The following is a 26,464-nucleotide window of genomic DNA, read 5'->3' as shown; positions in this document are numbered from 1 at the left end:
TTATCTTATTAATAACCCTCCTTTGTGCGTCCAACAATGTTCTATGAATGCAATTAATAACTGACGGAGAACTGTTCTATTTCCCAAAAACTCAAATATGAAGACAATGATCTATTCCTTGAGGATCAGCTTTACACAGCTTTTTTGTCGGACATGAGCAAAATATTGGACAGGTCACTGTTGCCTCAGCACATCACTGCTCACTGGTTTGGGATGGCAAATCCCATCATGTCTTTTATGGCTGAATTTGTCTTCTGGTTTACTGCAGAGTCTTCAACATGTTTGTTGGCTGGTTAACTGTCATCTTAATACTGTCTGACTTCCCTACCCTGTCTAGGACTGTCAGCCCCCAACCCAGTTCATGCCTCCTGAACGGGTCAAAAAATATATATGCTTTCATTTCTAAATAGTATTTTGATAAACCCGCAGGATACTGTAGGTTCAAGCACTCCAATAAAAGCACCCTTTGAGCATGTTTTTGCTCAAGAAAAGTGGAAATAGTGAAAGGCAGGCAGAACTATGAAAGTGCTAAGAAGACAAATGGGGTGGCTGTACATTTTGTGTGCACATCATGTGTGCCATTGTCCCGGCACCCATCCCCCTTCTCTAAGCTTTGTCACAACAGCACGGTTGGCCAGGAGTGGCTTCGTAGAGTCGGCTTGTACGGGAAAAAGGACATGTGTGCTCTCGAGGTCAGTCCCGAGGTCCTCATTGGGGTCAGTCTTTGAGTCACGCTTACACATTCATGACTGCATGACAGCTGTTTCTCTGAAATAAGGCATGTGTCTTGTGATCTGTGACTCCTGTTAGACAAGCTAAGCCTGGAATCCTTTTTAGTTTATTGGTAACTCTCACAAGGGTTGACAAGGCAGAACTGACAATGCTTTCCATGTTCTACTGCCCTGCATACAGTACTCACCAATGAATGCCTGGATGGACTGCTGTACATGTCATTGATGGGTTGACAGATAAACAGATGACAAAGCTCAATAGGTACATATCTCTTCACAAGGATAGACAACGAAGCAAAGATGTAACTTCTTAACATATCTCGTTAACAAGAGTCTTCCGCCATGCTAGCGACTCTGTGAGGCTTTACTTTGGTATAGCATTGTTTTGTTAAATGCTATGAGTATGTCAGCATGCTAACATACTCATAGCAACAATTGTAATATGATGTTGTTAAGCAGCTATAATGTTTATATTTTAATTTAATTTTTTAGCATGCTAACATTTGCTAATTAGCACTCTACACACAGAATGCAGCTGAGGCTGATGGGAATATCATTGGTTTCAAAAAACAAAGTGGACAAACTTTGAGTATAGCTGTAACAAATTTCATGGCAGTCATGAAAGCCAAAGTCATATGATTCCTCCTCTGGATGGATATGGTGGTGGACCACCTGACCGACTGACCCACAGTGCCATCCATAAAACCAAGCTACTAGCATGGCTAAAGAAATTCATTATTATTATTATATTATAATAACTTCACACGGGATAAGAATGCACATGAGCCACTTGACTTCAGCAGGACTTAACACTGCAGCTGACGTGGCTAAATGTGACAATTAGATAGGCTGATTGACTGACTTAACAATCACAGAACAGTCTCTTCCCTCCTCCACTCCGATGCCTCCCCTGCAGCTTTTGGTGCTCCGCTCTGGTGGTGCTGACTCTCTGTCATGGCTGCCACTTTCTGCTCCAGCCTCCACACTTGCTCCCGATACTTCCTGCGAATCTGCCGGTACGAACTCAAGGCTTTACTAGAGTGGAAGAACAGAATCAAAATTAAACTGACTACACTCACATTAACAATGACACTACAGAACTTCTGTTTTTTAGCTTTGGTTGCAGATGCAGAGAGAGTGATACTTACCTGTGAGCTTGTGTGAGCCGAGCTATCTGTTCTCCATTGTCCCTCCTGTTGGAGGTGTTGTCTGACTGTGCTGTGTTCAGTGAGTCATGGACTAAAGCCAATCTCTTCTTCAGGGCTTGCTCCCTGAAAACAGAAGTAGGATCAGAACAAACACAGCGGTGGAGGACGTATTCAGATCCTTTGCTTGACAAAAAGCACCAGTGCCATACTATCAAAATTCTCTGTTCCAAGTGCAAATCTTGCATTAAAAATGTTACTTTAGTGAAAGTATTTAAGTATCATAACATTGTACTTATCATTACATTATTATTTATCATGCATTAATATAAAAGCAGTGTATTGCTGTTTAAGTTGGTTGAGATGGAGCTAATTATTAAACATTTTTCTGTAAGACTGCAACTTGATTAATTGATTGATTATTGCCAAAAGCAAAAGCTTTACAGCGCTTGTTAAAATGACTAAAATAATGAAAAGAAAAAGCAGCAAAATCCTCAAGTGTGAAGCTGGAAGCATGAAAGGATTTTCATGAAAAAAGCCAATTATCGATTATTATCAAAAACGATTCTGAAAATAGTCCCCAATCAATTTTCTGCCAATCAACAAATCGATTGGTCAACTAATCGTTTCACCAGTGATGAAACAGAGGAGAGCACATCGTGTATAAAATCTATGTTAAGAATCATATATGTCTTTATGACTTCAGAGGGAATGTGATGTTCAGTGTGAGCGGCTGTGCTCTACATAGAGGCATTCACTGCACGAGGTCAGGAGACAAAGGATGGTCTATAAAGCACCTGATGAAAAGAACTAGAAGCCCTTAATGTCCAAAGTCTGCATTTCTGCTGATAGTGTTCCTAAGCAACAGAGAAAACCAGGCAACAGATGTCTGAATGATTCATTTTCTGCACAGGTACCTTTTATATCCGTCAAAACCCAGATTTCTCCAGGTGACAGTACATTCATTAATTTCCCAGGTTTCCTTGTTAAGACACTCATCAAAGGCTATATTTGAATTTGAATTAAAGGGCCAGTGTGCAGGATGTAGTGGCATATAGCTGTGAGTTTGCAAATTGCAACTGAACACCTCTCATCTCACCCTCGCCTATACAGGCTGCTAAAAACACAGAAATGATCTCTGAAGGGCCCGTGTGTGGTTTGTCCACTCTGAGCTACTGTAGAAAATGCCAAGCAACATGGTGGACTTTGTAGAAGTGGTCCTGCTTATGAATTTACAAATCCTGCCCTGGTGAAGTGATGACCCGCCTCTGATTGGTTTACCCTGACATTCTGATTATACAATATATTAATGAAAGCATAATTATGATTATTATATATATGATAATAACACAATCGCCATCATCAATGGCATAGACATCATCTTCAGCGTCGTCATCATCAACATCACCATAGTGAACCACATCATCATATCACCACAACCACACTACACATTGAGCCCAGTGAGTAGCCTAAGGACTCAATGACTCCACCCTCGACCTTCATCCTCCAGAGAAATGGCCGTGGGCGTGATTGAGTGCTTCTACCTGTTACTCTTAGCGGGAAGGAATCAGAACCAAGAGCCAGAAGGCAAAATCTGAAATTCAGAGTAGAGGAGATGTGCTGTCGGAATGCCTTCCTCCATACCTGTTCAACAGTTGAGATAACATACTCTGCTGTACTCCTGCTTTAGTCCTGTTTTCCACTATCCTATTACATATGAATTACATATAAACCATTTAATGGGTGTTTTGTAAAAGGGCATGATTTCTTTCATGAAGTGTTGGTGACATGCTTTCACGTGGAGCGACAATATGCAGAGAAGTGACAACATCTCACCTTTGCAGGACAGCCTGCAGCTCTTTGAGAATGGGTCTCGCTCGAGCGATGTCTGCATCACTACCCAGGATAGCTGCATTTTCACAGAGCCTCTGAAATACAACATTGAATTAGGATTGTCTGGAAAGCTCAAAACTGCCTCCCATTCAATTGTGCATTAATTAACAAGGTATACACAGTAATCTAAAGCAGCGGCTTCCAAAAGTTTCAGTTTTATTTCAGTGGGTTTTGATGACTGAAGGGGTAATCGTATTCATTACAGTGCAATAAAAAAGCAAACAATTAGAGACAAATAGAAACCCCACTTTTGTTGAGCAGAAATGTGCTTTTTCTTATTTCCCCTCCTGTAAATCACCTTATGACTCCTCATATTTATCCATCTTTGTGAGGACTTGGTTGCTAGGTTGGGAACCACTGAAGGTTAGAAGAGGGCAGTGCAGAATAGACCAACATTTCTTGTGCTGCGGTTCGAAGCCATTGCAGTTTTGGTGAATGCAAGAAAAGAAACCAGTTTTAGAGCAGCATTTAACCCTTGAGGCACAAAATTCTGATGGCCTGCGTCTACAGTAATAGCTAACGTGTTAAGCTAAAGTAGCTGTTCAGTTCTTTCTCTTTTGACAAGGACAGAGGTGTGTGGTGCGGCATGAATCTGTGCTGCGGCGACAGGACATCCCAGCAGAAGACCTTGTAGAACCAAAATATCCTTCATGGCCTGGAGGGATTCTGCTTTGGTAGATGTGTGATTTCCCATGTGGGACACCCAGATTTGAATCGGGTCTGCCACAATAGACCAACGTCCTGCTCCCTCTTGCTCATTTCACCTTGACTTTGAATTATTTGAAAATAAAAAAAAAATCGTCTCCATTGCTGCTGAAGGAGTCTGTCCTACCTGTTGTCCGGTCCTACGATCCTCCAGCTCCTCTCTGAGGCTCTCTGGAATGAAAGCCCCCGCCGCTTCCTGAGCCTTCTGGGCCATTAGACTCCACTCCAGACACCGCAGCTCTTTCTCCTTGAGGCGGATTAGAGCTCGCAGATCTGACATCTCCTCCTGAACATAAAGAGTTAAAACAGAAATCATAGTGTACAAAATGTTGAACACAGATACAGCCCATATGTGTAGAATTTTTACGTGGATATTGACTTTGGTGACTCAGCTAGCTTAGCATTGCTTGTAAAACTGGAAACGGGGGGCAACAGCTAGCTTGCTCTGTCTAGGTGCCTAGAAGCACCTCTAAATCTCACTAATTAATGCAGTGTATCTAGTTTGTTTAATCAAAAGTAAATTGTGGTTTTACAGGTTATGTGCAAGAATATTTCTATCCAGAGGAAAATTTCCTGGAGTCCTGCTGCTTAACTGGCAACCTCTCAATGACAGCAAGGAAATAACATTGTTTTGGGCTAATTTCACACTAATTGGGACAGTATAGAGTCAGACAGGAAACAAGGTTGACCAGTTTCAGGTGATGGAGATGTGTCAGCACTATCTTATACACATTACTGTATTTACACTGCAAACACTGTGTTTTGGGATGGTGAGCTCAGTGCAGTGTTATGTAGTAAAATAAAGATTTTGCCTCAAAGCAGCTGTGACATTTTCACTTATAGCTCATCATCTCTTTGTGTTTTCATCAGTTGTCTTTGTTGTATGTTTTTATTGTTTAAGGCCCACAGCGCCTACCCTGACAGAGATGAGTTCATAAAAGAGGGATGCTTTCTCTTTCTTGGTTTCTGGAGGATTGGTGTTATCTTTGGTCACATGTCCACCTCTTGATCCAGCTGGGTGACCAGTTTCAGGACTCATTTTGCCCTCCGCTCCTGGCCTTGGCTTTGGTAGACAAATGGCTGCGCGGTCCCTCTTCAGTCGCTCAATTTGCTGACGGAGAACAGCCTCTCGCTCCACCAGCTCAGTTGTCCTGTGGGGTTATGGGTAGTGAGTGACCTCACGTCTGTCAGAAGTACTACTTTTTTTCACAGTTCACTGAGTCATCCCTGATAGCTTTTGAAATATTTAGTCATTGACATGTAGATCTTTGGATTCTTTATATACTTTGATCCTTTCTATTTGCAATTTTAGTCTGTCAGTCTGTTGTACACTCATCACTGACGTGTTTTTTTGTTCTGTTCAATTCCCATCAGTGTGCTTGGATGTACAAATAGTACTTTAAATCATCACCTCTGCCCTGTGTGACTCTGTGCTTCCCTCTCCTCTGTGACCCCTGCTGTTGAGAAGGAGGTGGACAGCTCCTCAGTTCCCATTTTCCTGAGCTGGGCTGATGGACTGTCGGGCTGCTGCCTGTCACCAGCTGCCTCTGATGAGAGGAAAAAACTGTGAGCCTGACTGTGTGTGTGTATGTGTGTGTGTGTCTGAGTAGCATGCATACCTACTGTATATGTAAGTGAATGTGTGCACTGAGACGTGAGCAGTATTAAAACATGGTATTCAAACACCTGCTGAGTCTGTCTGCAGAGGAATGCTTTGCTGCTTCTTGGCGTCATAAAGTGACAGCAGCTCGCTGTAGGCCTCTTCACACTCCTCACTGTCAATCACAACCACAAAGACAAAATACGACCTCACAAGATGACAAGAACCTAAATTAACAGTGTAGGATTGCTGACCTGGGCACAGTCATTATTTTGACACACGCCAAAGAACATTACTGACAATCAACATGCATATGTGTGCAGACAGGCCTTTGTGCGTATGTGTCAGGTGTGTTTTATGTGCGTACCAGTATCTGAGAGCCATCTGCAGGGCAGAGCAGTCAGCCTCAAGTCTGTTTAGTGTGATACTGATCTGTTCAGACTCTCCCTTCCTTCGCTCCAGAGCTGCAGTCAGCCGTTCATTTCTGGCCTTCAGCCTCTCAATGTACCTGAGATAATGGGAGAGAGGATGAGGAGAGCAACTTACAACAGAAAAGGAGGAAACTAAAACATCCTGATACTGGAGGGAACACCTCTCTTTCATATGGAGTTTTAATCGTACAGATAATGAAGCTTCTACAGAGGAAGAAGTGGTTTTTATTATATTGGTTGAGTTAAGCTTCAAAAAAATAATCACTGGTTTCTAGTTGTTTAGATATTCAGTGTAGCAAACATATGACATGACACATGAGATAGATAGATAGATAGATAGATAGATAGATAGATAGATAGATAGATAGATAGATAGATAGATAGATAGATAGATAGATAGATAGATAGATAGATAGATAGATAGATAGATAGATAGAAGTTACTTTCACCATGTATTCATGCATGAATATTGATAGGTCACTTGGGCTTATGAGTTTATCTAAGACAAGGCAAGAGAAAAAAAAGACAAGATAAGATATGATAAGATAAGATAAGATTACTTTATTATAATCTGTTGACTGAAACCTTGTATCTGCATTATTCACAATCCTGCTGACATGCTCTACACAGGATGTGTGTGAGTGTCTTGTCCACATCTTTGTCTTTGTCTTGATATAAATGGAATAAAATCAGTCAATATACTGAATCTTTTCATGCAAAGACAATGATCTCTGCTCTCCTGTATACAGAGATGAGTCAGTAAAAAATAAACACTGTCAGTTGGTTTGAAACATCCTGAGCTGCTCCTCAGACCCACCTGTTCAGTCGCTCTGTCTCAGACTCCATGCTGATGGGGCTGGGACAAGGACTGCATGAGTTAACAGAGCTCAGCGGAGAGCCATCCCCACCCACAGACAGAGGTGCTACAGCTCTGGCTGTTCTTCTGTGGAGTAAAGGTGAACCAGGAAAGGGAGGAGAGGCCCAGTCCGGACTGAGAGTCCCAGAGGTGGATCGGTAGGAAGGAGAACGACTGCCAGACCTCCAGGCCTTATGGAGACCAGCCAGCTGAAAGACAAGAGAAGCGGTGCTATGTGCTGCATTACCACACTAGTGTAGTATTTAGTCTTCTAAATAAAACAGGTTTATTTCAGTTTAGAGAATAAATAAGTTGTTGTAACCAAGAAATCTCAGAAGGCCTGTCTTCTTGAAATTTAATCACACATCTTCAATTACTTCATGTTTTTGGCAATTTTACATTTTGCTTTACCCCTGTTATAAACAAAACTGATAGAGCATCTCCCACCTTGTTCTTCTCCTCTTCTATCTGGCTGAGGGTGGTTTGTGATCTCTCCAGCTCCTCCTGGTGACTCTGCAAGGTGCCTCTGAGAGGAGAGTCTCGCTTCTCCAGGTCCAGGATGTCCCCCTGATGCTGGTCCTTTGTTAGGCCTGATGGGCATGAAATCCCAAACTCTCTTTCCATGTCCTCCAACATCTGCCAGTGAGCCAAAATTACTCATGGGAGTCTAAAGATAGCCTGAACAATGACATATTTTTATCCTAAATTGATTCATTAAAACTCAGACAGACACAGCAATGCTTGACCTCTTTATGACATTTTTGGAATTTTGAGTTTTGAGGAGCTGATTTTAGAAAATTTGTAAGTAAGTTTGACCTAACAAAAATGCAAATACATGAAATAATCATGGCAATTAGTTCCAGTTTTATTACCTGAGTGGCCTTAACCCAGCTCTCCTGGGCTGCTCTCAGATGTTCTTCGTGCTTGTCCTGGTCAGAAGCTGTGATGGGGGCAGCCCACGACCTTTTACAGCTGATGGAGTCTTCCACTGATGACAAAACCTCCTGGAGTTTAGTCCAAACTACACCGCTGCCCCCTAGTGAATTAAAGGTAGAGGTATGAATTTAAAAAACATGGCTGTTGCTTGTTTTTTTCCACAAGATAGCATGCTGTCTTTTACAGACAAGAGTAAATATTTAAAATAATACATCAGAAACATTCATGTCTGGCTTGGTTGGAGCATTCAAAAGATGCGTTCTGGCATGTTATATTAATGTTATGGTGTGTCAGTGCCGACCTCGGCCAGTCAGTGGAGGTTTAGATGTGGAAGCAGAGGCAGTGTTCCTGTCTGGGCTGCTTCTAGCCAGCCTGTGGGACAGGAGGTCTGGAACCAGAGGCCTGGATGGTCCTGGTGGTCTCAGGTCCCCTGGTTCACTGCAGAATACCAGCAGTATTAATGTTTTTGCTTCTGAGACACTCTTTATGCAGATCAATATACCATTTAGTGATGGGAAAAACATCCAACAAACATGGCTCCACCAAAATATTTACTTGGAGTGAAACTGAATACATTCATTCATTCAGTCTTTAATGGCTCACATCGCTGTAAATCCACATGTAATTCCTCTAACGTTACCTCGGTGCCTTTAATGACCCCATCTTCTTGTTCAGCTCAGCGATGATGCTGAGCAGCGTGCCCACTTCAGCCTCACACTGAGCCAGTTCCGCTGGTGAAGGCTCAAGGTTTGCTGTGGGGTCAGAGCCCTCAGGGTCAAGGGTCATGTGGTCGATTGGTGTCGTCACCTCCCTGTCACAGCCTGACCCAGCATCTAGGCTGTCACATCTGACCAGGCTGAAATCCTGCAGAAACATGATGTTGTATTTGGTTTGTAATAAAATACCTTGGTAGCTTTTATGTGTGTCATTATTTTAGCCTTTTACTGTTAAAGCAAATTTTTCCCTTCAGTTCTACTCTAAAACACATAATATGCATGTTCTTGCTGTCTGAACAATCATCGTCAACTGAAGAGTATCTTAAGATTAAATTTAGCAAAATATTCCTTCAATATACATCCACATTAAAAATCTGTCATGCTCTTCAACCAGACATTGCTGCTACACTATTTAGCAGCTATTGTCTTAAGCAACGGAAAAGGAGGAAACTAAAACATCCTGATATCCAACTTCCTGCCTAGAACATATTTGTGGACCAAACCTTTGTTGTGCAAAGAATGTCGACTAAATGCATTAAACATGAAATTAGAGCAAAGTGTCTCTTTTTACTCTGCTATCAAGTGCATATGATCCCTATGAATATGATACAGTTTGCCTATCTTTTGATTGTGTGATTTCTAATATTTTGTACAAACCATAGTTGGCGACATACTTTAAATTCCTCCAGCCAGTAAAACATCCATCATACCCAGGACACTGCTTACTTAAGGTATATGTATAATACACAGACATTTACAGATTTGTCAAAAAAATACCCAGTAAACACGTAATGCTCCAAGTCATGCAACATCCAACATGATAAATGATATATTTCCAAGACAAACACTGAAATGTTTCATCCTAACTTACCTCCATGCTTCCCCTGCAGCAGTGATTTAGTTCCTGTTGTGGCTGTTCACTGCCTCCAATCAAACGTTTGACAAAAATGAGAGAATGTTTTGTTCTGTCCTGTTTTTGTGTTGTTATATTTTCCAGTGGTTAGACAGTCACCACTGCAGTCTGCTCTCTGTGTGCCTGCCAAACAGTGTTTAGTGTGATGAATGAAGTAAGTGGAAAACGCTCAGAAAGTCCTCCCCACCCATTCCCCGTCACTTTGAGTTCTTTCCTGTTTTGTCCGCAGTTAGCTTCCACCCCTTTTTAAATGTAGAATAGGAATAAACTCTGGATATAATATTGCTACTCTGCAAGTATGCTCTAAGATGTTATGTAATAAGAAAAATACGTGAAATTGTACTGACTTTATAGCAATGTTAAAATGTGTTGTTGTTGTTGGGTTTTTTTTTTTTTTTTTGTTTACTGCAAAGACAGTTTCTGTCATACTCATTTACTGTCACTGACAGATTTAAGCCAACAGGTTGCAACAGACTGTAGGATTGTGCAGAGTTTCCTTTAACTGTAGGCATGTGTTTGTAATCTAGTGTATAGAGCACAATTTTTCATTTAGGTGAGGGTCTCTGAGGAATACAGTGTAGCAGAAAGTAATATTTACTGCCTGTTAGTGTTAAGACTGCAGGACTTTATTTATTTTACATTTATTCAGTTTGTTGATACGACTACTGCTCCTAAGACTGCAATTACCACTACAACCATATTGTAGGGGTAGAAGAAGAAAGAAGAGCCGGAATTCGCATTAAACTTCATTACCCACAATGCTGATCTGTAGCTGTTCCGGATTCAATCATTTCCGGTAAGGAAGTTTTCCGACCAAAACAAATGCAAGCACGTAGTTGACAGATTTTGCGACTTTCAATGAGTTTCCCTTCATTTGAATCTTAGAAGTTACACAGTTACTTATCACGTAAGTCTCCTTGTAACATGAAACATTTCATACGTTTCGAGTCGTCTCTGCTTTGCTGTAATTTTTCTTGAAGCTAATGCTAACATCTCCCATTGCTGCTACGCTGGCATCAAACTTCACCAGGCTCTAGCAGCCTCACTGTGTTATCATCATGGACTCACTGTGTAGCTTTCTGGACACGTTTATTGATGCATTTCTAACGAAACCATCCATTATGTAAAGCTGAAGCACCTCAGTTTGTGTTATGTCAGTTAGCTACACGATGCACTTTGTTGAGTTGTAGCTCAATTGTCGTTCATTGTGTACCCGCATGAAAGTAGAAATACGATTTCAAAGTAATTATAAACAACGAAAGATAAATAAAGTAGAAAGTCCACTTGTTTTATTATCGGCGAATGGATATATGTTTGAAAATGTGTTAATACTCCCTCTTCATGTTGACACTAAGTGCCAGCCAGTCAGACTCATCGTCTCCAGTTCTTTAGCAGCCTGTTTATCCATGGAGACGCCAGAGCCGGGCCCCGCAGACGGAGAGGAGCGTCTGGTGGAGCTGCGACCTCGGACACGCTCCAACCCTGAAGGTGCCGAGGACCGTCGCAGCAGCACGGGCAGCCTCGGAGGAAACAGTAACCCCAACATATCTCAGCCCGCTGTGGGAAGTCGAGTTGAGGGGGAGGGCGAGGCTTCAACCAGCGAAAGCCCTCCGAGTTCCACCACCACATCTGTCTCGGCTGCTGCTGCTCAGACTGTCGCCTCTGCTGCAGTGGTAACAGCAGCGGCTGTAGCCGGTGCCTCTGTGCCGCTGTCCACTGCTGCTGCTGTGGCCAAAGAAAGGCCGAAGCCCACGCAGCCACAGCCCACTTTGACTGCCCCTGTGCCTCCACCGGCAGAGTACCAGTTCAGAGTTCCCCGGGTCAACTGCCCAGAGAAAGTGGTAGGTCCACAGTACAGCTCTATTTTATGTTTCATATGAAAATGAAGATGTCTAGAGAACCTTACATCTGGTGTTGTCTTCCTCATGGCAGATCATTTGCTTAGACCTTTCTGAAGAGATGTCTTTGCCAAAGTTGGAGTCTTTTAATGGGTAAGCTGGAGGAAAGTAAACCTTTATTGTTCACTGCGAGTGTTTCATTTGTCATCACTGCCTAATTTGACTGCCTTTCCCTTTAGATCTAAGACAAATGCCCTGAACATATGCCAGAAGATGATTGAGATGTTTGTCAGAACTAAACACAAGATTGACAAACGCCATGAGTTTGCCCTGGTGGTAGTCAATGATGATGCTCTGTGGGTGAGTACGGGGATATTTTAATCTGCTCCACACATATGCAACATCTCGACTATTTTTCGAGAGTGTCATCCTCTTTTTCCTCCTCTTATGTATGTATGTGTCTCAGTTGTCAGGCTTCACCTCTGACCCCAGGGAGCTGTGCAGCTGTTTGTATGACCTTGAGACCAATGTGTGCGAGTCCTTCAGTATCCTTTCATTCAAAGCTGCCTCAATGAAATGAAAATAAATTTCTTGCTATGAAGTGATGCATAGGATATATAAGACGTTCTAGTTGTTGAATTTTAGCCTTAACTGTCCTCTGTAGACCTGGAAGATCTCCTTAATGTAATGTAAGTACTGTGCGACTGTAAACCTTTTGGGTCTCTGAAAATACATGAAATGCCACATGTTTACTGAAGGTCATCCCTTCTGTTGTCTTCATAGCCGTCAGAAGATCGAGCTGCCGTTGATGGAAAATGTTCAGACTGTCCCTCCTCCATATGTTGTGCGGACTGTGCTCATCTACAGCCGTCATGCAGGGCAGCTTCAGTTCAACCCTTCCGAGGCTGTTAGCGTAAGTGTGAGAACTGCTTTTTAATGCAAATTTCATTTCTCAGTATCTTGCTGACTGCTTTGATCAGTTCACAAATTTATCATTGAAGAGAAAGTTCTTGTTCTTGTGTCCTGCGACAGAAGATGCTGCAGTCTCCATATTTCTTCTTTGATGTCGTCTACCTACACAACGGGGTGGAGGAGCAGGGGGATGAGACCAGCTGGAGGGTGAGTGAATACGCTGATGAAGTGACACTAATCAGTTTTGATTGCATAGCGGGACATATGCTGTACATTTGTTTCAGGTTTCTTTGGTGTGGTGTATCATTAGTGTATTTCAGTAGTACAGAAAACTTCAGTTGCGTGGTACTAACTGTTTGAGAGACCCTCCTATAGAGCCCCCGAAAGGTCACAGTGAGAAATGTTTTTCTGAAATCCTTTTATGTTACCTCACAATTCATTTTGTGTTTCCTCATAATACTTTTTGTATTCCTTTTGAGCCATAGGGAGATGAGCTGAGCTGTATTATAATAGAGTATTATGTGTTATGTTGCAGACCGCTGCTGGTTGTGACCACAGTGGGAGTGAGTACACCCTCAGCTGTGGCTGCTCAGGCACAAATCTGTTCCATTTCAGCTAGATCGATAATTAGTTGAGCTAATTAACTGAGCTCTCTCAGCGACTGCTGCCGAGGCGGATTGAGACAGACTGTGGCTGTGATTATGACAATAGTCATGGGATGCCAGGGCTTTGGCTCTTGGCTGTGCTTTGGTTGCTCTGATTATGTCTGTGACACAATTTATAATGAGTGTAACACTAGCTACATGCAGGGTTTGTGTGTGTAGTGAATTGAAATGGTTGTGCTTGTTAAGCATTGTCTTGAAGCTGCTGGGTTTCAAACCCCTTGTGGCTTAAAAATGCTCTCTTGGCCAATGTTAATAGGAGCAGCTACGGTTAGTCACAGTATAGCGACCGTAGTCTTATCCATAGCATCATACATTCAACCACAAATGTAACTTTAACCTTGAAGAGAGACAGCTTCAACCAGCACAGGCAGGCAGAGCAGCTGAGCTGTGCTCATAGCCAGTGGCTATATGCTGTCAGAGCTCAGCTTTTTGAGAGGCCTAATGAAAAATCATTGCATAATGTAAAATGTCACAGCATCTCTCCTTTCTGTAGCATCTGCAGAGCGTTTACCTAAACTGGCAGTATGATATTATGCAAAAATACTGGCGAGGAAGCATAAAAGTAGAGGACTGGGAACGTTTGCAACACTTTTTCCATTTGTCTCTGTTCCTCAGAGACTGTTCAGACTAGACCAACCAAAATATATTCATTGAACTAAATACTCTACCAGGTAATAATGCATGACATTTTAACATGGCTACATGTGACATATCAGTCCCAATATTTATTTGAATGGAAGAAGTCAGATGTTGCAACTGGCCCCAACCCTGGGGACAAAATGAAATTATGCATCATTGTACAATAATTTTATAGTATTATTTATTTTTTAATAATATTTAGTAAATCTGTGACTGAGCTTTGGTTGTTTATGTGCAGAACACGGACCTGCCTTGAGTAAATGTCCAGAAGTTCCACATTATTCAATCTCTATATTTCAGTGTGAGTCATTGCAACAATTTGCAATGCAACAAACTTACTTGTGATTTTGCGTGTGTAAATTTGTATGTTTAACATAATCTTATTTTATTTTTTGTAATGGCATGGATGTGCCACTGTAGAAGATAACAGTTTTTAAATATCTAAGCGAACAAACCTTTAATGTACCCCACAATGACTTGTTTATGTTGAAAAACACAGTTACGTAGTCTGTTTTAATATTTCTGCTCAGCCACACTGACCTCGACACTTGTCACTTAGAATTCAACAAACCAATGATTCAAACTAAGTAAGTTTGGATGAATTCATATAAAAGGTCAGGACAGTCTGACAGAAATACAGCTCACGAAAAGGAGATTTCTTTCATGGCTCCAAAACAAGTTTTTCAATACATGCAGCAGCAGAGGTTGAATGTGTCCTCTTCCCTCTGGTGAGGGGAGGGTCTAAGCATGTGTGGTATGTGTCATAACTGTCCCCAGTCTACCCTAGTTAAGAAGAAAGTCCCACTGTGGCCCCTTGGGGCTCTTTACCTTTCTGTATTTACAGTGAATTTATTTAAATACTTCTGTCCATCTTAAGCTTGAGGAGTGTGGAGGGATGTCATGAGAAATAACTTAAACAAACAACTTTTCACATAATGACATAATCTGGATATTTCCAGAGGGGCTGCATTTTAACGATGTGTTATGTTTCCTGTCTCCAGGACAACTACACCTCTTTCTGCAACCTGGACTCAAAGGGCATGTGCTATCGCTTTGAGGTTTCCCTGAGTGGACCCGCCATCGAGTTGCACAACTGCATGGCCAAACTTCTGGCTCATCCTTTACAAAGACCTTTCCAGAGCCATGCGTCTTACAGCCTTCTGGAGGGGGAGGACCCCCAGGACATTGAGGCAACGGTCTAAAACAGCACGCACTCATGAAGCCCTGTTTCTCTGTGAAATTCACACTGTAGTTCATCAGAAAAGGGGGTTTCCAAGTACACCTCATTACTGAGGGTTTTTCTCTTAACTGCTGTATGGCAATATCTCCTAAAAATAAGTGGGAAAACCAGGCAAAGTTCAAAAGAAACATGAAGGTTTCAGCTGGTTACTATTAACTCAATCATTGTGTTTCCATAAAAGAATCAATCATTGATTGTTCTGAGATGGGGAAGTCGTAAAATGATCTGGTTGTTAGCCGTGAAACTGCTGAAGGCTTGAAGGATAAGATGATGAAGCAGAAGTGAGAGAGTCCAGGAGCAGGACATGGAAGATAAAGAGGCCAGACGCAATGGTTAAACGTCAGGCTTTGTTAAATTAATTCCCTTATATTTTAATTTTTTTAAATTCTCAAATCTTTGCCCACGCTGATCAATCTGTGAGTCTTAAAGGATGAAATCAGATCAAACCTGTGACAGTTTTCCATTGCTGGCCTTTTAGACTTTGAAGTAATGTGATGTCACATATTCTGTAACATTGCCTTTCCTTTTTGTTGGCAGTTGTCACCTTTTGGTGCCTGTTTTCAAAGGTATACTCTGCAGGATTCTTTGGTTGCTCTTTGTAAATACGCCATTCAAAGTTGGCCTCTCCTGCCTGACTCAACAAAAGTGAGAGAGCGAGCAGCGGTGGAGCCAGCTGGAGAGTGAATAAAGTAAGGGAGTGGCATTAGCAAGATCAAAGCAGTGAATCGGAAAAATACAACTTTATTTTCTGATCATTTCAAAGCAGTTAGTACTAAAGCACAGATAAACATGCCAACTCCTCCACACAGCCCTGCAGGAAGGTGCCACGTTGCCAGATTTAGCCACAGCCAATTTGAGGTTTAGACCTTGAGAGTGAGGATATTTTTGGAAACTGAGGATGGTCCTCACTTTCAGACAGACCTTCAAAGGGTTGTTTGAAGGTTAAGACCTGGTTTTAAGGGTTTGGCTGGAGTTGGGGTGAGGCATTCAGGTGTGAGGGTTAAGGTTAGGGTAAGGAAAATAAACACAGCACCACACACTTCTAGTGGGTCATAAGTGAGGCTTGAGGGTCATTTTTGTATAAATCTGTACAAAATCCTGCATAGTATGCCTTTAATGGATTATTTTTTTGTTTTATAAGGGATTGTTTTCAATTATTTGTCACTCTTGTATGTTACACAGCACAATGAAAGAATGTACAGTAATGTAGATGTGGCCCCTCTTTGACAATGATCCCTGTGGCGCTGATGGATGGATTGTGAAAAAGGCCCCTCGTACTGCCAGAGTTGCTGCACTTGAAACACATTGTACAGATGAGCTTTTTGAAGCTGTTTCTGGGTATTAAAAAAAAGCATGTTTAATCTTGTTTTTCACATGTGCTTTCTATGCTTTTGTCAGGAGATGGCAGCAAAGCCCCTCTAGAGACCTGAATTCAAAGTCAAAAAGCTACTGTGGTGCATCCTCTGTTCAAAAGTGTCAGTTTTGACAAACATTTTATGCTTTGATCAAATGTCCGTTGAGCTGAAAGTTCCTGAGTAAATCTCCACACAGCTTCTGAGCCAAGCCTCATAATCGTTGAAGAACCATATCTGTTATCCACCGACGACATGAATATTACCTCAGTGGTAAGGATAGACTTTCCTCTCACTCTAAACGTCTGGTCAGTTATCTTAAGAGGTGTTTTATCTCAGTCTTCGACAGTTTGGTTTCCTGTTTTTGTTCAGAAGTTGATCTAATGTCTGTCCTGACTCCTAATAGTCCCTCATTTTCTGTCACTCTAACATACCTTCATAAATTAGTTTTTTTTCCGCTGAGGGCAGGTTGTCACGGAGACAATGGGGAGCAGGAAAACCGCGGGCTCAGAGGACCTTTCCCCTTTCACACACACTTCCCCAGAAGAGCCGGCTGCCCCTCACGTCATCACGGCAGATAGCGGCGTGGGGGGGATCCAGAGTGTCTGTGCTGCAGGGAGAATTTGTTATTCCCTCATCCCAGAAGAATGACAGGTCCCTATTGTTTTCATTCTTTCACTCCTCCACTGCCATGACTCCTTTCCGTGCTTGCTTGGAACAGGATATGGTGGATTTTTTTGTTTTGTTTGGTATTTTCTGCTTTTACTCCTTACTTGGTTTACATTGTTCATACACCACCATGGGAATACAACCAGGAATTATGTGACAATCTACAGTGGCTAAATTTAAATGTGGCACTGATAGGTGATTAATTTCCTGGTTTCTTTTATATCATGTGCAGACAGTCATGGAAAATAACCTAACACATTTTCTCAAGTACTGTACGTAAGTACCATTTTGAGATACTTGTACTGTACTTTACTAATGTTGTGCTTGTTGTTGCACTGTAATTGTCTGATGGCTATAGTAACCAGTTACCTTTCAGGTCAAGATTATACATGGAAAACATATGATTATATAAAAAAATATGAGACATTATTACAGATCAAAATATCAAACAGCCTGTCTGGATTAACCTGTGGGCCCACACTTCATTGTATGCCCAAAACCAGAGACTGGCCAATATGGTGGAGTGCTACCTGACTCATCTGAGCTCAGTATTAGCCAAAATTAAGCCTGAAAACTCACCAAGGTTGATACTATGTGTTAGTTGTGCAAATTCTGGTGTCACTGGCGGTCTGGTGCCCTGAGGCAGTTCTCCTCTTTGCTGGTCGGTAATCCAGCCTTACCCAAAAGCAATGTGAAGTAATTAAACTAAGATCTATCTTGACCACCTTCAGTATTAAAATCCTGCTTACATGTTGAAGCATCATTAGCAATTCAATATGCATAAGTACTCTAAACACAAAGAGGAAATTTCCTGCTGAAGTGGAAGGTATCCACTTGGTTTGACTGTCAGACTGCTGACGCCTCGTATTGGCTTCATACAAAGATTTAAATACATTTCTGCACAGAATGAGGACTGTGTTGTTTGACCCCATCACTTACAGTGGATGCATGTAATGAAGGGATCCGCTTGATCATGGAGAAATGATTGTGAATGAAAGTGATCTGACGAGATTCAAATATTTTTTGGTGTCAGTGCTGGTATCTAGACTTAGTATATCAGTAAGAGTTTGGATTTTTAAATGAGGAAGAGGAATGTAATTTTAAGAATTTTAACAGGTTATTTAAACTGATTGTGGGAAAAGCATATCTGACATAAATTCTTGTTCCAGACAGAGTATGTTTTTAAGTCTTAAAACATGTCTGGAGAGCATCTTTAAACTGTATTAAATATTCCTGTCACAGCAATCTGCTTTTATTCCAACCACTAGGTGTGATTATTTGAGCAGCTGGGGGCTGTAACTGTGACAGAGGTCGATGAGGGAGGGGAGGGAGGAGAGGTGAGGGCAGGGCCAGGATGGACTGGAAGTGTGCCCCCAGCACCATTTATAAACATGGCCCCTTTACTCACCCACGGGTCATTGTTTACATCCATCCATACGTGCCACTTCTGTCTGGATGTTTCTGCACCCTGACAATGAGCCAGAAGAAATAAACCTCTCCCCACTGTTTTTTCTTCCACTTCTCCTCGACAGCATTCACCTTGAAGCCTCAGCACCTGTTCTGCAGAGAGTCTCACATCAGACGGGGAAACCTTGTGGATTTCAACCAAACTATTCCTGATTAGATCTTCCAAAGCCAGCTGCCACCATTTCGCCTCCAACAGTCATGTACAGCTCCAGCTACTCCCGGGCCAAGTTTGGCCTGGAGGCAAGGGAGCCCCTGCACAGGCCCAGAGGGAAGAGCTGCGGCTACTACATGAGGATCGTCTTCTTCTTCTCCTCTCTGATCCAGTCTCTGATCATTGTCAGCCTGGTGCTCTTCCTCATCTATGGACAGCCAGAGAAGTCTGCAGAGGAGAAGAGGGTCAAGGTCAGTGAATTTTTCTAGAGTAATAACCTTAGTTTATCTTATCAGATGTTAAAGACCCCCCTCCAGACATGTTTTAAGACATATACAAATACTTAAGACTTATTTGTGCAGCAGCTTTTGATCAAACTGTGTGTGCTTGTGCAGGCAGCATCAATCATCACCAGCCTGTTTTGTTTGTAACTCAACATGTAATATGACTACAAATGTATTATCGGCACATTGCTGATGACGCTGAGTGATCTGTTGCTCTGAAGGAGCTGGAGCAGAACTTCAACAGGCTGAGTGAGAACAACATCCTGCTGAGAAAGGAGAAGGGCGAGCTGGGAGCTCAGCTGGGAGCTCGCACAGCTGAGAAAGCTGCTCTGGAGAAAGAGATGGAGAAGCTGAAGGCTGACGCCAACGCCACGGAAAGTGGGCTAAAAGTGAGATTAGTAAGTCGATGATTCATATTTTGCTGAGATGCACTGAGGAGGAGGTCATTTTGTGCCGCTGAAGTAGTTTTTAATGGCTGTTAATCTTCTTTGAAAAATTCCCTTCACAGCAAGAGCATATCAGAGAGGTTTTACAATGTGCAAAGTATACAACATGATTGTTTCCTGAGGCATTGTTGTAGTTTTCCTATTGGTCACCAGTGGTGGAGGAGCCCTGCACGTAGCTAAAGGTGCCAATACCACTCTGTAAAAATGCTCCATTACAAGTAAAACGTCCTGTATTGAAACTTTAAGTAGGGTATGTAAGCATATTCAGGAAAATGGCCCTGTGACTGTTATATTATTAGATCACTATCAGTCGCGTATTAATGCATAATTTTACTGTCGCAGTTAAATGGAGCTTCGAAACAACTTCTCAGCTGATTTTCTGTCAATCAACTCATCAATTAATCGACTGCCTGTTTCAGCTGTAACTGTCAGCACTGTCGGATACTCTTCATCTCTAGCAAAGCATCACATGTTATAAACTGCTCTCTGCCTGTGTCATGGATGTGTTTACTTTTATTTCCTTCATTTCATCATTCATTCGTTTCATCACAGGCCATCTGTGAGAGAATGAGTGCGACGACACGTAGCATTATGGCGCAGCGTCCCTCCACTCCGATTCAGCCGCCTGTCTCGGTCACTGCTACCAGTAAGTACTCCATTACTCTAATGCTAAATAAACATCATGAAAAATCACTCTGTTGATAGACAATCACTGCATCAAAAATGTAATTAGTACAAGTGTAAAATAATAATACTATAATATATAATAATACTATATGACCAGTAAACTGTAACTCTTTGTGGCTGAGATAAGACAAGATGGTTGCAAATAAAGTGAAAAGTTTTTGAATACAGTTAAGTACAGAGAATATTGTTACTATTTCCTAATAAGGCTAACAACTGTAACCATCCTTTTACCACTTTATAAAGGGTTTATAAGTCGTAATTAATGACTTTACTAATAGATAATAAATCATTTACTAATGCTTTGCAGATCAGTAATAAAACATTATGGCTGGGTTATGAAAAATCTGTGCTGCTGATATTTAATTGATGGTTTAGTTCATAGTTTATTACCCTTTGTTAAATGGCTCCTTAACATTTATAACAGTAGAATTGATGGCTAATTAGAAAGTGAGAAACTCATGAGCATTGATTAATGATCCCACTATCAGTGTTTCACCAGCTAAACAGGTTTGTCTCTGATCTACACAGCATTCCCAATTTCTAAATTTATCAAATATTTACAATGCTACACAACGATGGAAAGTGGTCCCAGAAGTTAAATAAGCACTGTCAGTGGCACAGCCAGTAAAAGCGTCCGTGTCAGTCATCCTGTGATGATTTTGTTTTTCACTGAACTCTCCAGATGAACTCAAGACTCTGCAGAGCCTCAACGCCCAGCAGAAAGCTTTGATAAATCTCATTGAGGCAAACTTCACCCAGACGGTTCAGTACCTGAGCCACGAGAGAGACAGTGCCCTCAAAAACCGAGACATGCACCACCAGGACGCCATCACCCAGCGCAGGGAGAACACCGTGCTGAAGGAGCAGCTCACCACCTACACCAGGTACATCTGCCTGCCTGTCTGCTCCGTGTGGAACTGAATATATGAAGATTGAACGCATTAAAGTTTGTCTTTGGCTTTTCTCTTTTAACCAGGAAGTGCAAAGAGGACTTTGCTCATTCTTTGGATGGCATTAAAATGGTGACCAGGGATTTCCTGAACAGGATCAACAACCTGTTTCCCCACCAGCTGACCTTTCACCTCACCTGTGACAGCCAGCAGGAGCAGATGGAGAAGATAAGAAACAGCTGCACAAACCTGTCCAGAGACGTGGAGAACAAGTTCCAGCTGTATTTAGACAAAGTGGGCAACAAGGTGAGTGCAAGATATTTTGTGAATCTTTGATTTGGTGTTACTCAAATAAAGTACCTCAATTTGTACTTAAGTACAGTACTTCACTCATGTACTTCACCTTACGTGTACTTTCCACCACCCTCCTTTAAACTTTCCATGAAGCTGATGGAATATTCCAAAGAGCGACATTGGATGGGAAACCAGTATCTCAAGGGAGGAAGTCCATCCACTGCCTCATTCATGATAATTCTGGCTAAAGAGACAGACGTCCTCTGAGGCAAAGTCAGGGTCAAAGCAGAGGTGAAGTGTGTGGCTCTGCTGATACAGCAGCACTGTGTAGAACCGCAATAACACAACCTCCGCAGCAGATATCTTTTTTTTTTTTACTATTTAGAGCAATATTTATTTCAGACATGACGCTCACAGAGGGGTCAAATATCATCATTTGTATTGGAATGTATCTTCAGTGCGGGTGTTCACCTTCCTGTTATCCTGAAGGCAAAATTTCAACTGCGACTTTTCCATAAACACGTTTATCAAACTTTAGTCTCCTTCCGTTTCAGAATTACGTTTAGTGTTTTTTTTGTCACCTTTTTTCCCATCTACACAAAATTCTGAACCAGTTACACTTTTTAGGTTTTGGGTTTTTTTTTTAATCATAAGTGTATAACACAGACCAACATGCCACAGCATTTAAGCTGGTTTGCTGTACCTGCTCCTAGGTGGACCCTTTATACAAATACAGAAGAAAACATTCAAAAAAAGCACAAAACACAAACGACTGTATAAAAAATGACCATAAAACTCAATGACAAACACCAAACAACAAATTCATGAATGATTTCTCTTTTTCAACTAAAGATTATTATTAATTCATTTTCTCAATTTAATGATTGAAATGATTTGTCTTTAAAAGGTCAGAAAGGGTCAAATATGGGCATCACCAGAGAATATTTTGCATATTTTACAAACCTTATTGTCCAAAATTTTAATTGCGCGATTATACAGTTGTGGCCACTTTACCTGTACAATCTAATGTCCAGTACAGTCACCCTGCCGCATATTAAACCCTCACAGAGTATAATGGCTTGTTTGAGTACAGACATAAGATTATGATTTTAATAACTGTAACTGTAGAATTTATGACCAAGAAGTCACACAGTCACTTAAATGTGAAAAGATCATAGAATACATCAAACCGTTTGCAGCGTGGAATAGTTAACAGGCTCTAATGAGTCTGAATGTCCACAATAAGTTTCAAAACACTGTCCATTAATCTTAATCTTAATTAATGTAACGTATTAGTAGTATTAGTGTAATTTTTGAGCCCTGGTTTTCTGACTGTTGAGCGTTACACACAAGTTTTCAAACTGCACAGTCAAATTAATCAAACTTACAAAACCTGATCTTTTATGTGGCTACATTCAACCGATTCAGCCACAGAGTTCACACACTCACATTGACAGATAGAAATAGACACACAGTAAACAAAAACAGGTGCAATTATGTAAAGGCACCATCTGGAAACACATTTGGTTCAGTTGAGACTGTGACACATTCTTCAACCACGGTGCATTACTCTCTAGGGACTCTCTACCTTCCTCTGCCATCACGCACAAGTCTAAAAAAAACAACAAATATATCTAAAAGGAAAAACGTGGCATCCGGTGAGAAATCTATCACATTCTTTTAAAAAAATGATTTTCTTCTTCCAGGTGGCAGAGATCCAAGCCCTGTCCAGTCGTCTGGAGGTGCAAAACACACATTTGAACTCTGATCTGCAGCAGTGTGAACGCACTCGCAGTGAGGCGGCTGCAGAGGCTGCCAAGCAGCTACAGCTCAAGCAAAAGACTCATGACGACCAGGTAGGTTAGATTTGTGCATACTGTAGATGTAAGTGTGTGGGCGGGAAATGGGAACCAAGGGGAGAGATCCATGGAGCAATGTTTTTTCTTCAGTCATAAAACTCTGAATGCCCTACAAAAAGCTAAATCATACAGTCGCATAAGAGAGATAAGGGTGTAAAAGGAACGTTTTTTAAAATTGTTTTCCATTTAAAATAACACACGCATGTATTGTTAAGGTTGAAAATTTACTGATGGAGCAGAACCGGCTGAGAGACCAGAAGAAGCTGCAGGAAGACACTTTAGCTCTGAGAGAGAAAGAGCTTCAGACCCTCCAGCGACTGCTCCCTGCACAGCCTAAGGTAAAATACACACAGAGGACCAGACACTCGCTCTGCATGTGCAGACACAACAGTACAGTTTCAACCTGCCATTCAGTCAGTACAGGTGTTCGTTTTTGTACTCATGTTAAGCATCAATTTGGGCTGCTCCATATTCTCCATGTCAGTCAGGGGATTCAAACTGGAAACCAACTGGTTAAATCTTCTTGTTTAATAATCCAATCATTGCTGCTCTCAAAATGCCAGCAGGCTAAGTGTATTGTATGTGGCTTTCTGAGTGTATGGACAGCAGTGTAGAGGTAAGGCGGTGGAATCAGCAGAAAAAAAAACAAGTTTTAGTGCAGCAGGAAGGATGGACAGGCAAGATAACAAAGGAAGGCCATTTTTGAGGAGTCATAAGTTCACAAAACGACGCATTTCAAACTCCTCGGCTCTTAGTGTCCAGTGTAGGTGTCTGTGCACAGCCGAGGCTGCACAAACGTGGTATCTGTGTACTGTTGAATAATACTGAAATAATCTGATGTGGTTTCCAGCCTGGTGTTCCTAAAGCTGCTGGCCTACAGGCGGCCCCACAGCAGAGCAGACAGCCTGCGTGGCTCTCCATCGGAGCGCCTGGCATCAACAAAACGGTAAACTTCATATCAGAATAAAAACCATTATCAGATACTATTCCCAAGAAATGTCATGAAAGTGTCGTATTTTATGTGTAGCCACTGTAGCAGCTCTGTGAAGTTGTATTTCGGTACAGTGGTGCTTTAAGCTAAACTCTAATGTCAGTGTGCCAACATGCTTACGTTCCATTCACTATCTTAGATTAGCATTTTGGCACGCTAACAGTTGCTAATTAGCATTAAACACAAAGTACAGCTGAGACTGATGGGCAGGCATTTGATCATAAACCAATGCATAATTTACATTTTTCCATAAGTGTTTACAATTCATCCTGAGGGGGATATGAATGTCTGCACCAAATTTCATGGCAGTGACTCTCACATTTAATCAGATTAAATATGGGATGCGTATTTAATTTCACTCAAAACCACAAACATGAAGCTCCTGGTGGCGCTGGGGAAAAAGTCAGATGATCATCAAAGTCTGCTGGACGACTGTGGATGTCTGAACCAATTTTCATGGAAATGCATAGTCGCTGAGATATTTGAGTCTGGACCAAAGCAGTGGAGCGGCAGACATCGCGGTCCCTGGAGCCACTCTGATGCTAGCATGGCTAAAAATAGCACAGAAAAGACAAACTTCAGCTCACTTCCTCAATGCTCACACTTCAAACTGTGTGTCTTTGTGTTCCTCCTCCAATCGCTTCTCTTCATCTCTTCATCACATATTTCATTCTGTAAACTGAATCAACATTAATTCCAGTAATCTGATTTTTAGACAATGATCTCATTGCTGTCAGTGATGATGATTTAATTCTAATCATCAATGTTTTGTCTTCCAGGTGAGATGAAGTAAAGCGGCCGAGTAATGACTGCGAGTGATCATTATTTTGTCTTTCAAGAATTTTCTAGAGACATTTACACATTCCTGATACATCACACTTCAACACACCCTGTGAATAACCCGAGTCCTGATTAATGTCGTAGTTACTGTTGTTGCTCTGTGTATGCTTTGTTTAGCTCTACTTGGAATTGAGGATTCATGTGTTTTTGACTCGTGTTTGAGTTCAAACCTTTGCTGTGAAAAGCTTCTGTATCTAACAGGGAAATGTAAAAACGTCCATGACACTGGTGTAAATATTTTCTATTGTGTGTCACTCACTGTGGTTTGTGTAGTTAGCTTTTCTTTATGGTGGAAATTAAAATTAAAAGAACTAAAAACTGTCTCGTTCCCTGTACTGACCTCAGTCTCTATTGTCTCTCTGGCATTAAAATGATGACAAAGACTCAGACAGGACTTTTGGGTGTTTCCTCGCAATTCGCATGTTTGAATTTTTACTGCAGCCTGGATGTCAATACAGTCAACAGCCAGGTCATAAACACATCATCACATCCGCCGTCATTAGCAGCTCTGAACACTGTATGTCAGGAATAAGAAGGAAGACGTGCATGAATTAGAGTGAAAGCTGCAGTTTTGTAGCTGTCACATGAACTCTTCTCATGCTTAACAACTTCCTGAGCTGGAAACAATGACTCAGTTTGGTACAGAAGAAGAGACTGACATGAAATAGAAAAGAATTTAATATCTAAGAGGTTGTATAACTTGTCATGATCCAGATGTCAGATCAAATGCTCTGAAATGCTTTAACATCTGACAGGAAGACAGCCTCCTTACACCACTTGTGTAAAAACTGTATTCTTCATAAAATGTATTCATCTGAGATTAAGTATGCAGATATTAAGGATTAGGAGACCTTTTAGAATATGAACATGTTATCTAATGTGTCATCTGGACTTTTAACAAATCATATTTACCTAATTTCTTCTTCATTGAACATACTTATACATACAAATTTCTGCTCATGATCACTTGTCACTCACAAGTCGAACTTTCAGAGCAAACACGCCTCCAGTACTCATTTCTACTGTTTCTCTCTGTTGAGTTCTGTGTCAGTACGTAAAGTTATTTTTCATCTTCTGTAGTTTCTCATTCAGTTTTCTGTACTGATATCAGGTTGATGCTGTATATTTTAATAATTCTTGAGCGAATTCTTTGTGACGAGCCTGCGAAAAATCCCACCGTCAGTTAGTTTGGACAAATATTTGAGATTCCTTCCATGTTGCATAAGAAAAGCCACGCAGATAAATCCCCAGGCTGCCTGCGCTGATGGATGTGTCAGACAGGTGTGTGAGCCTGCCTCCTGTCCTCAGGAAATC

At 41.5% G+C, this 26,464-nt stretch overlaps 4 protein-coding genes across 7 annotated transcripts in view; 2 read left to right on the top strand and 2 right to left on the bottom strand.

Moving 5' to 3' along the window:
• gtpbp3 (GTP binding protein 3, mitochondrial) overlaps window positions 1-26,464 on the bottom strand; it is a 224,220-nt gene that overhangs the window by 181,317 nt on the left and 16,439 nt on the right. The gene's annotated exons all lie outside the window — the stretch shown is intronic.
• ushbp1 (Usher syndrome 1C binding protein 1) lies at window positions 1,535-9,980 on the bottom strand. Its single transcript, XM_070961437.1, has 14 exons — window positions 9,885-9,980; window positions 8,938-9,161; window positions 8,599-8,735; window positions 8,234-8,397; window positions 7,809-7,997; window positions 7,323-7,570; window positions 6,442-6,582; window positions 6,161-6,249; window positions 5,886-6,021; window positions 5,391-5,625; window positions 4,602-4,760; window positions 3,713-3,804; window positions 1,880-2,002; window positions 1,535-1,766 (listed from the first exon to the last, which is right to left on the bottom strand). Exons 1-14 carry the CDS (start codon window positions 9,888-9,890, stop codon window positions 1,601-1,603), a joined length of 2,109 nt encoding a protein of 702 aa, XP_070817538.1. The 5' UTR covers window positions 9,891-9,980; the 3' UTR covers window positions 1,535-1,600.
• babam1 (BRISC and BRCA1 A complex member 1) lies at window positions 10,701-16,592 on the top strand. 4 transcript variants are annotated; one of them, XM_070961745.1, is made up of 9 exons: window positions 10,701-10,722; window positions 11,322-11,767; window positions 11,859-11,917; window positions 12,004-12,124; window positions 12,231-12,309; window positions 12,429-12,453; window positions 12,548-12,677; window positions 12,797-12,883; window positions 14,982-16,592. In XM_070961745.1, the coding sequence occupies exons 2-9, from the start codon at window positions 11,333-11,335 to the stop codon at window positions 15,180-15,182; spliced, it is 1,137 nt and encodes a 378-aa protein (XP_070817846.1). In that variant the 5' UTR covers window positions 10,701-10,722; window positions 11,322-11,332; the 3' UTR covers window positions 15,183-16,592. The 4 variants fall into 4 exon arrangements, with proteins under 4 accessions (XP_070817846.1, XP_070817845.1, XP_070817844.1 ...); XM_070961744.1 differs by having other exon boundaries at window positions 10,716-10,833; XM_070961743.1 differs by having other exon boundaries at window positions 10,716-10,833; window positions 11,319-11,767.
• plvapb (plasmalemma vesicle associated protein b) lies at window positions 18,654-25,536 on the top strand. The gene is made up of 9 exons (XM_070961144.1): window positions 18,654-19,110; window positions 19,365-19,541; window positions 20,142-20,235; window positions 20,959-21,160; window positions 21,253-21,472; window positions 23,167-23,316; window positions 23,535-23,657; window positions 24,170-24,265; window positions 25,090-25,536. Exons 1-9 carry the CDS (start codon window positions 18,907-18,909, stop codon window positions 25,096-25,098), a joined length of 1,275 nt encoding a protein of 424 aa, XP_070817245.1. The 5' UTR covers window positions 18,654-18,906; the 3' UTR covers window positions 25,099-25,536.

Source organism: Chaetodon trifascialis, chromosome 4 (assembly GCF_039877785.1).
Source record: "Chaetodon trifascialis isolate fChaTrf1 chromosome 4, fChaTrf1.hap1, whole genome shotgun sequence".
NCBI lineage: Eukaryota > Metazoa > Chordata > Actinopteri > Chaetodontiformes > Chaetodontidae > Chaetodon > Chaetodon trifascialis.
The sequence above is the reverse complement of the archived record's forward strand: the minus strand, read 5'-3'. Positions and strand labels throughout refer to the sequence as shown.

Excerpts from the sequence above, each read along its gene's own strand:
- ushbp1 (XM_070961437.1), bottom strand. Across the intron at positions 6,583-7,322 it reads GAGACAGAGCGACTGAACAG|GTACATTGAGAGGCTGAAGG; the intron begins GTGGGTCTGAGG and ends CCATTATCTCAG. Across the intron at positions 6,022-6,160 it reads TCTGCAGACAGACTCAGCAG|AGGCAGCTGGTGACAGGCAG; the intron begins GTGTTTGAATAC and ends TCCTCTCATCAG.
- babam1 (XM_070961745.1), top strand. The coding sequence starts at position 11,333 with ATGGAGACGCCAGAGCCGGGCCCCGCAGACGGAGAGGAGCGTCTGGTG. Across the intron at positions 12,454-12,547 it reads GAAGATCTCCTTAATGTAAT|CCGTCAGAAGATCGAGCTGC; the intron begins GTAAGTACTGTG and ends TTGTCTTCATAG. Across the intron at positions 12,884-14,981 it reads GGGATGAGACCAGCTGGAGG|GACAACTACACCTCTTTCTG; the intron begins GTGAGTGAATAC and ends TCCTGTCTCCAG.
- plvapb (XM_070961144.1), top strand. The coding sequence starts at position 18,907 with ATGTACAGCTCCAGCTACTCCCGGGCCAAGTTTGGCCTGGAGGCAAGG. Across the intron at positions 21,473-23,166 it reads TAGACAAAGTGGGCAACAAG|GTGGCAGAGATCCAAGCCCT; the intron begins GTGAGTGCAAGA and ends TTCTTCTTCCAG. Across the intron at positions 23,658-24,169 it reads TGCTCCCTGCACAGCCTAAG|CCTGGTGTTCCTAAAGCTGC; the intron begins GTAAAATACACA and ends TGTGGTTTCCAG.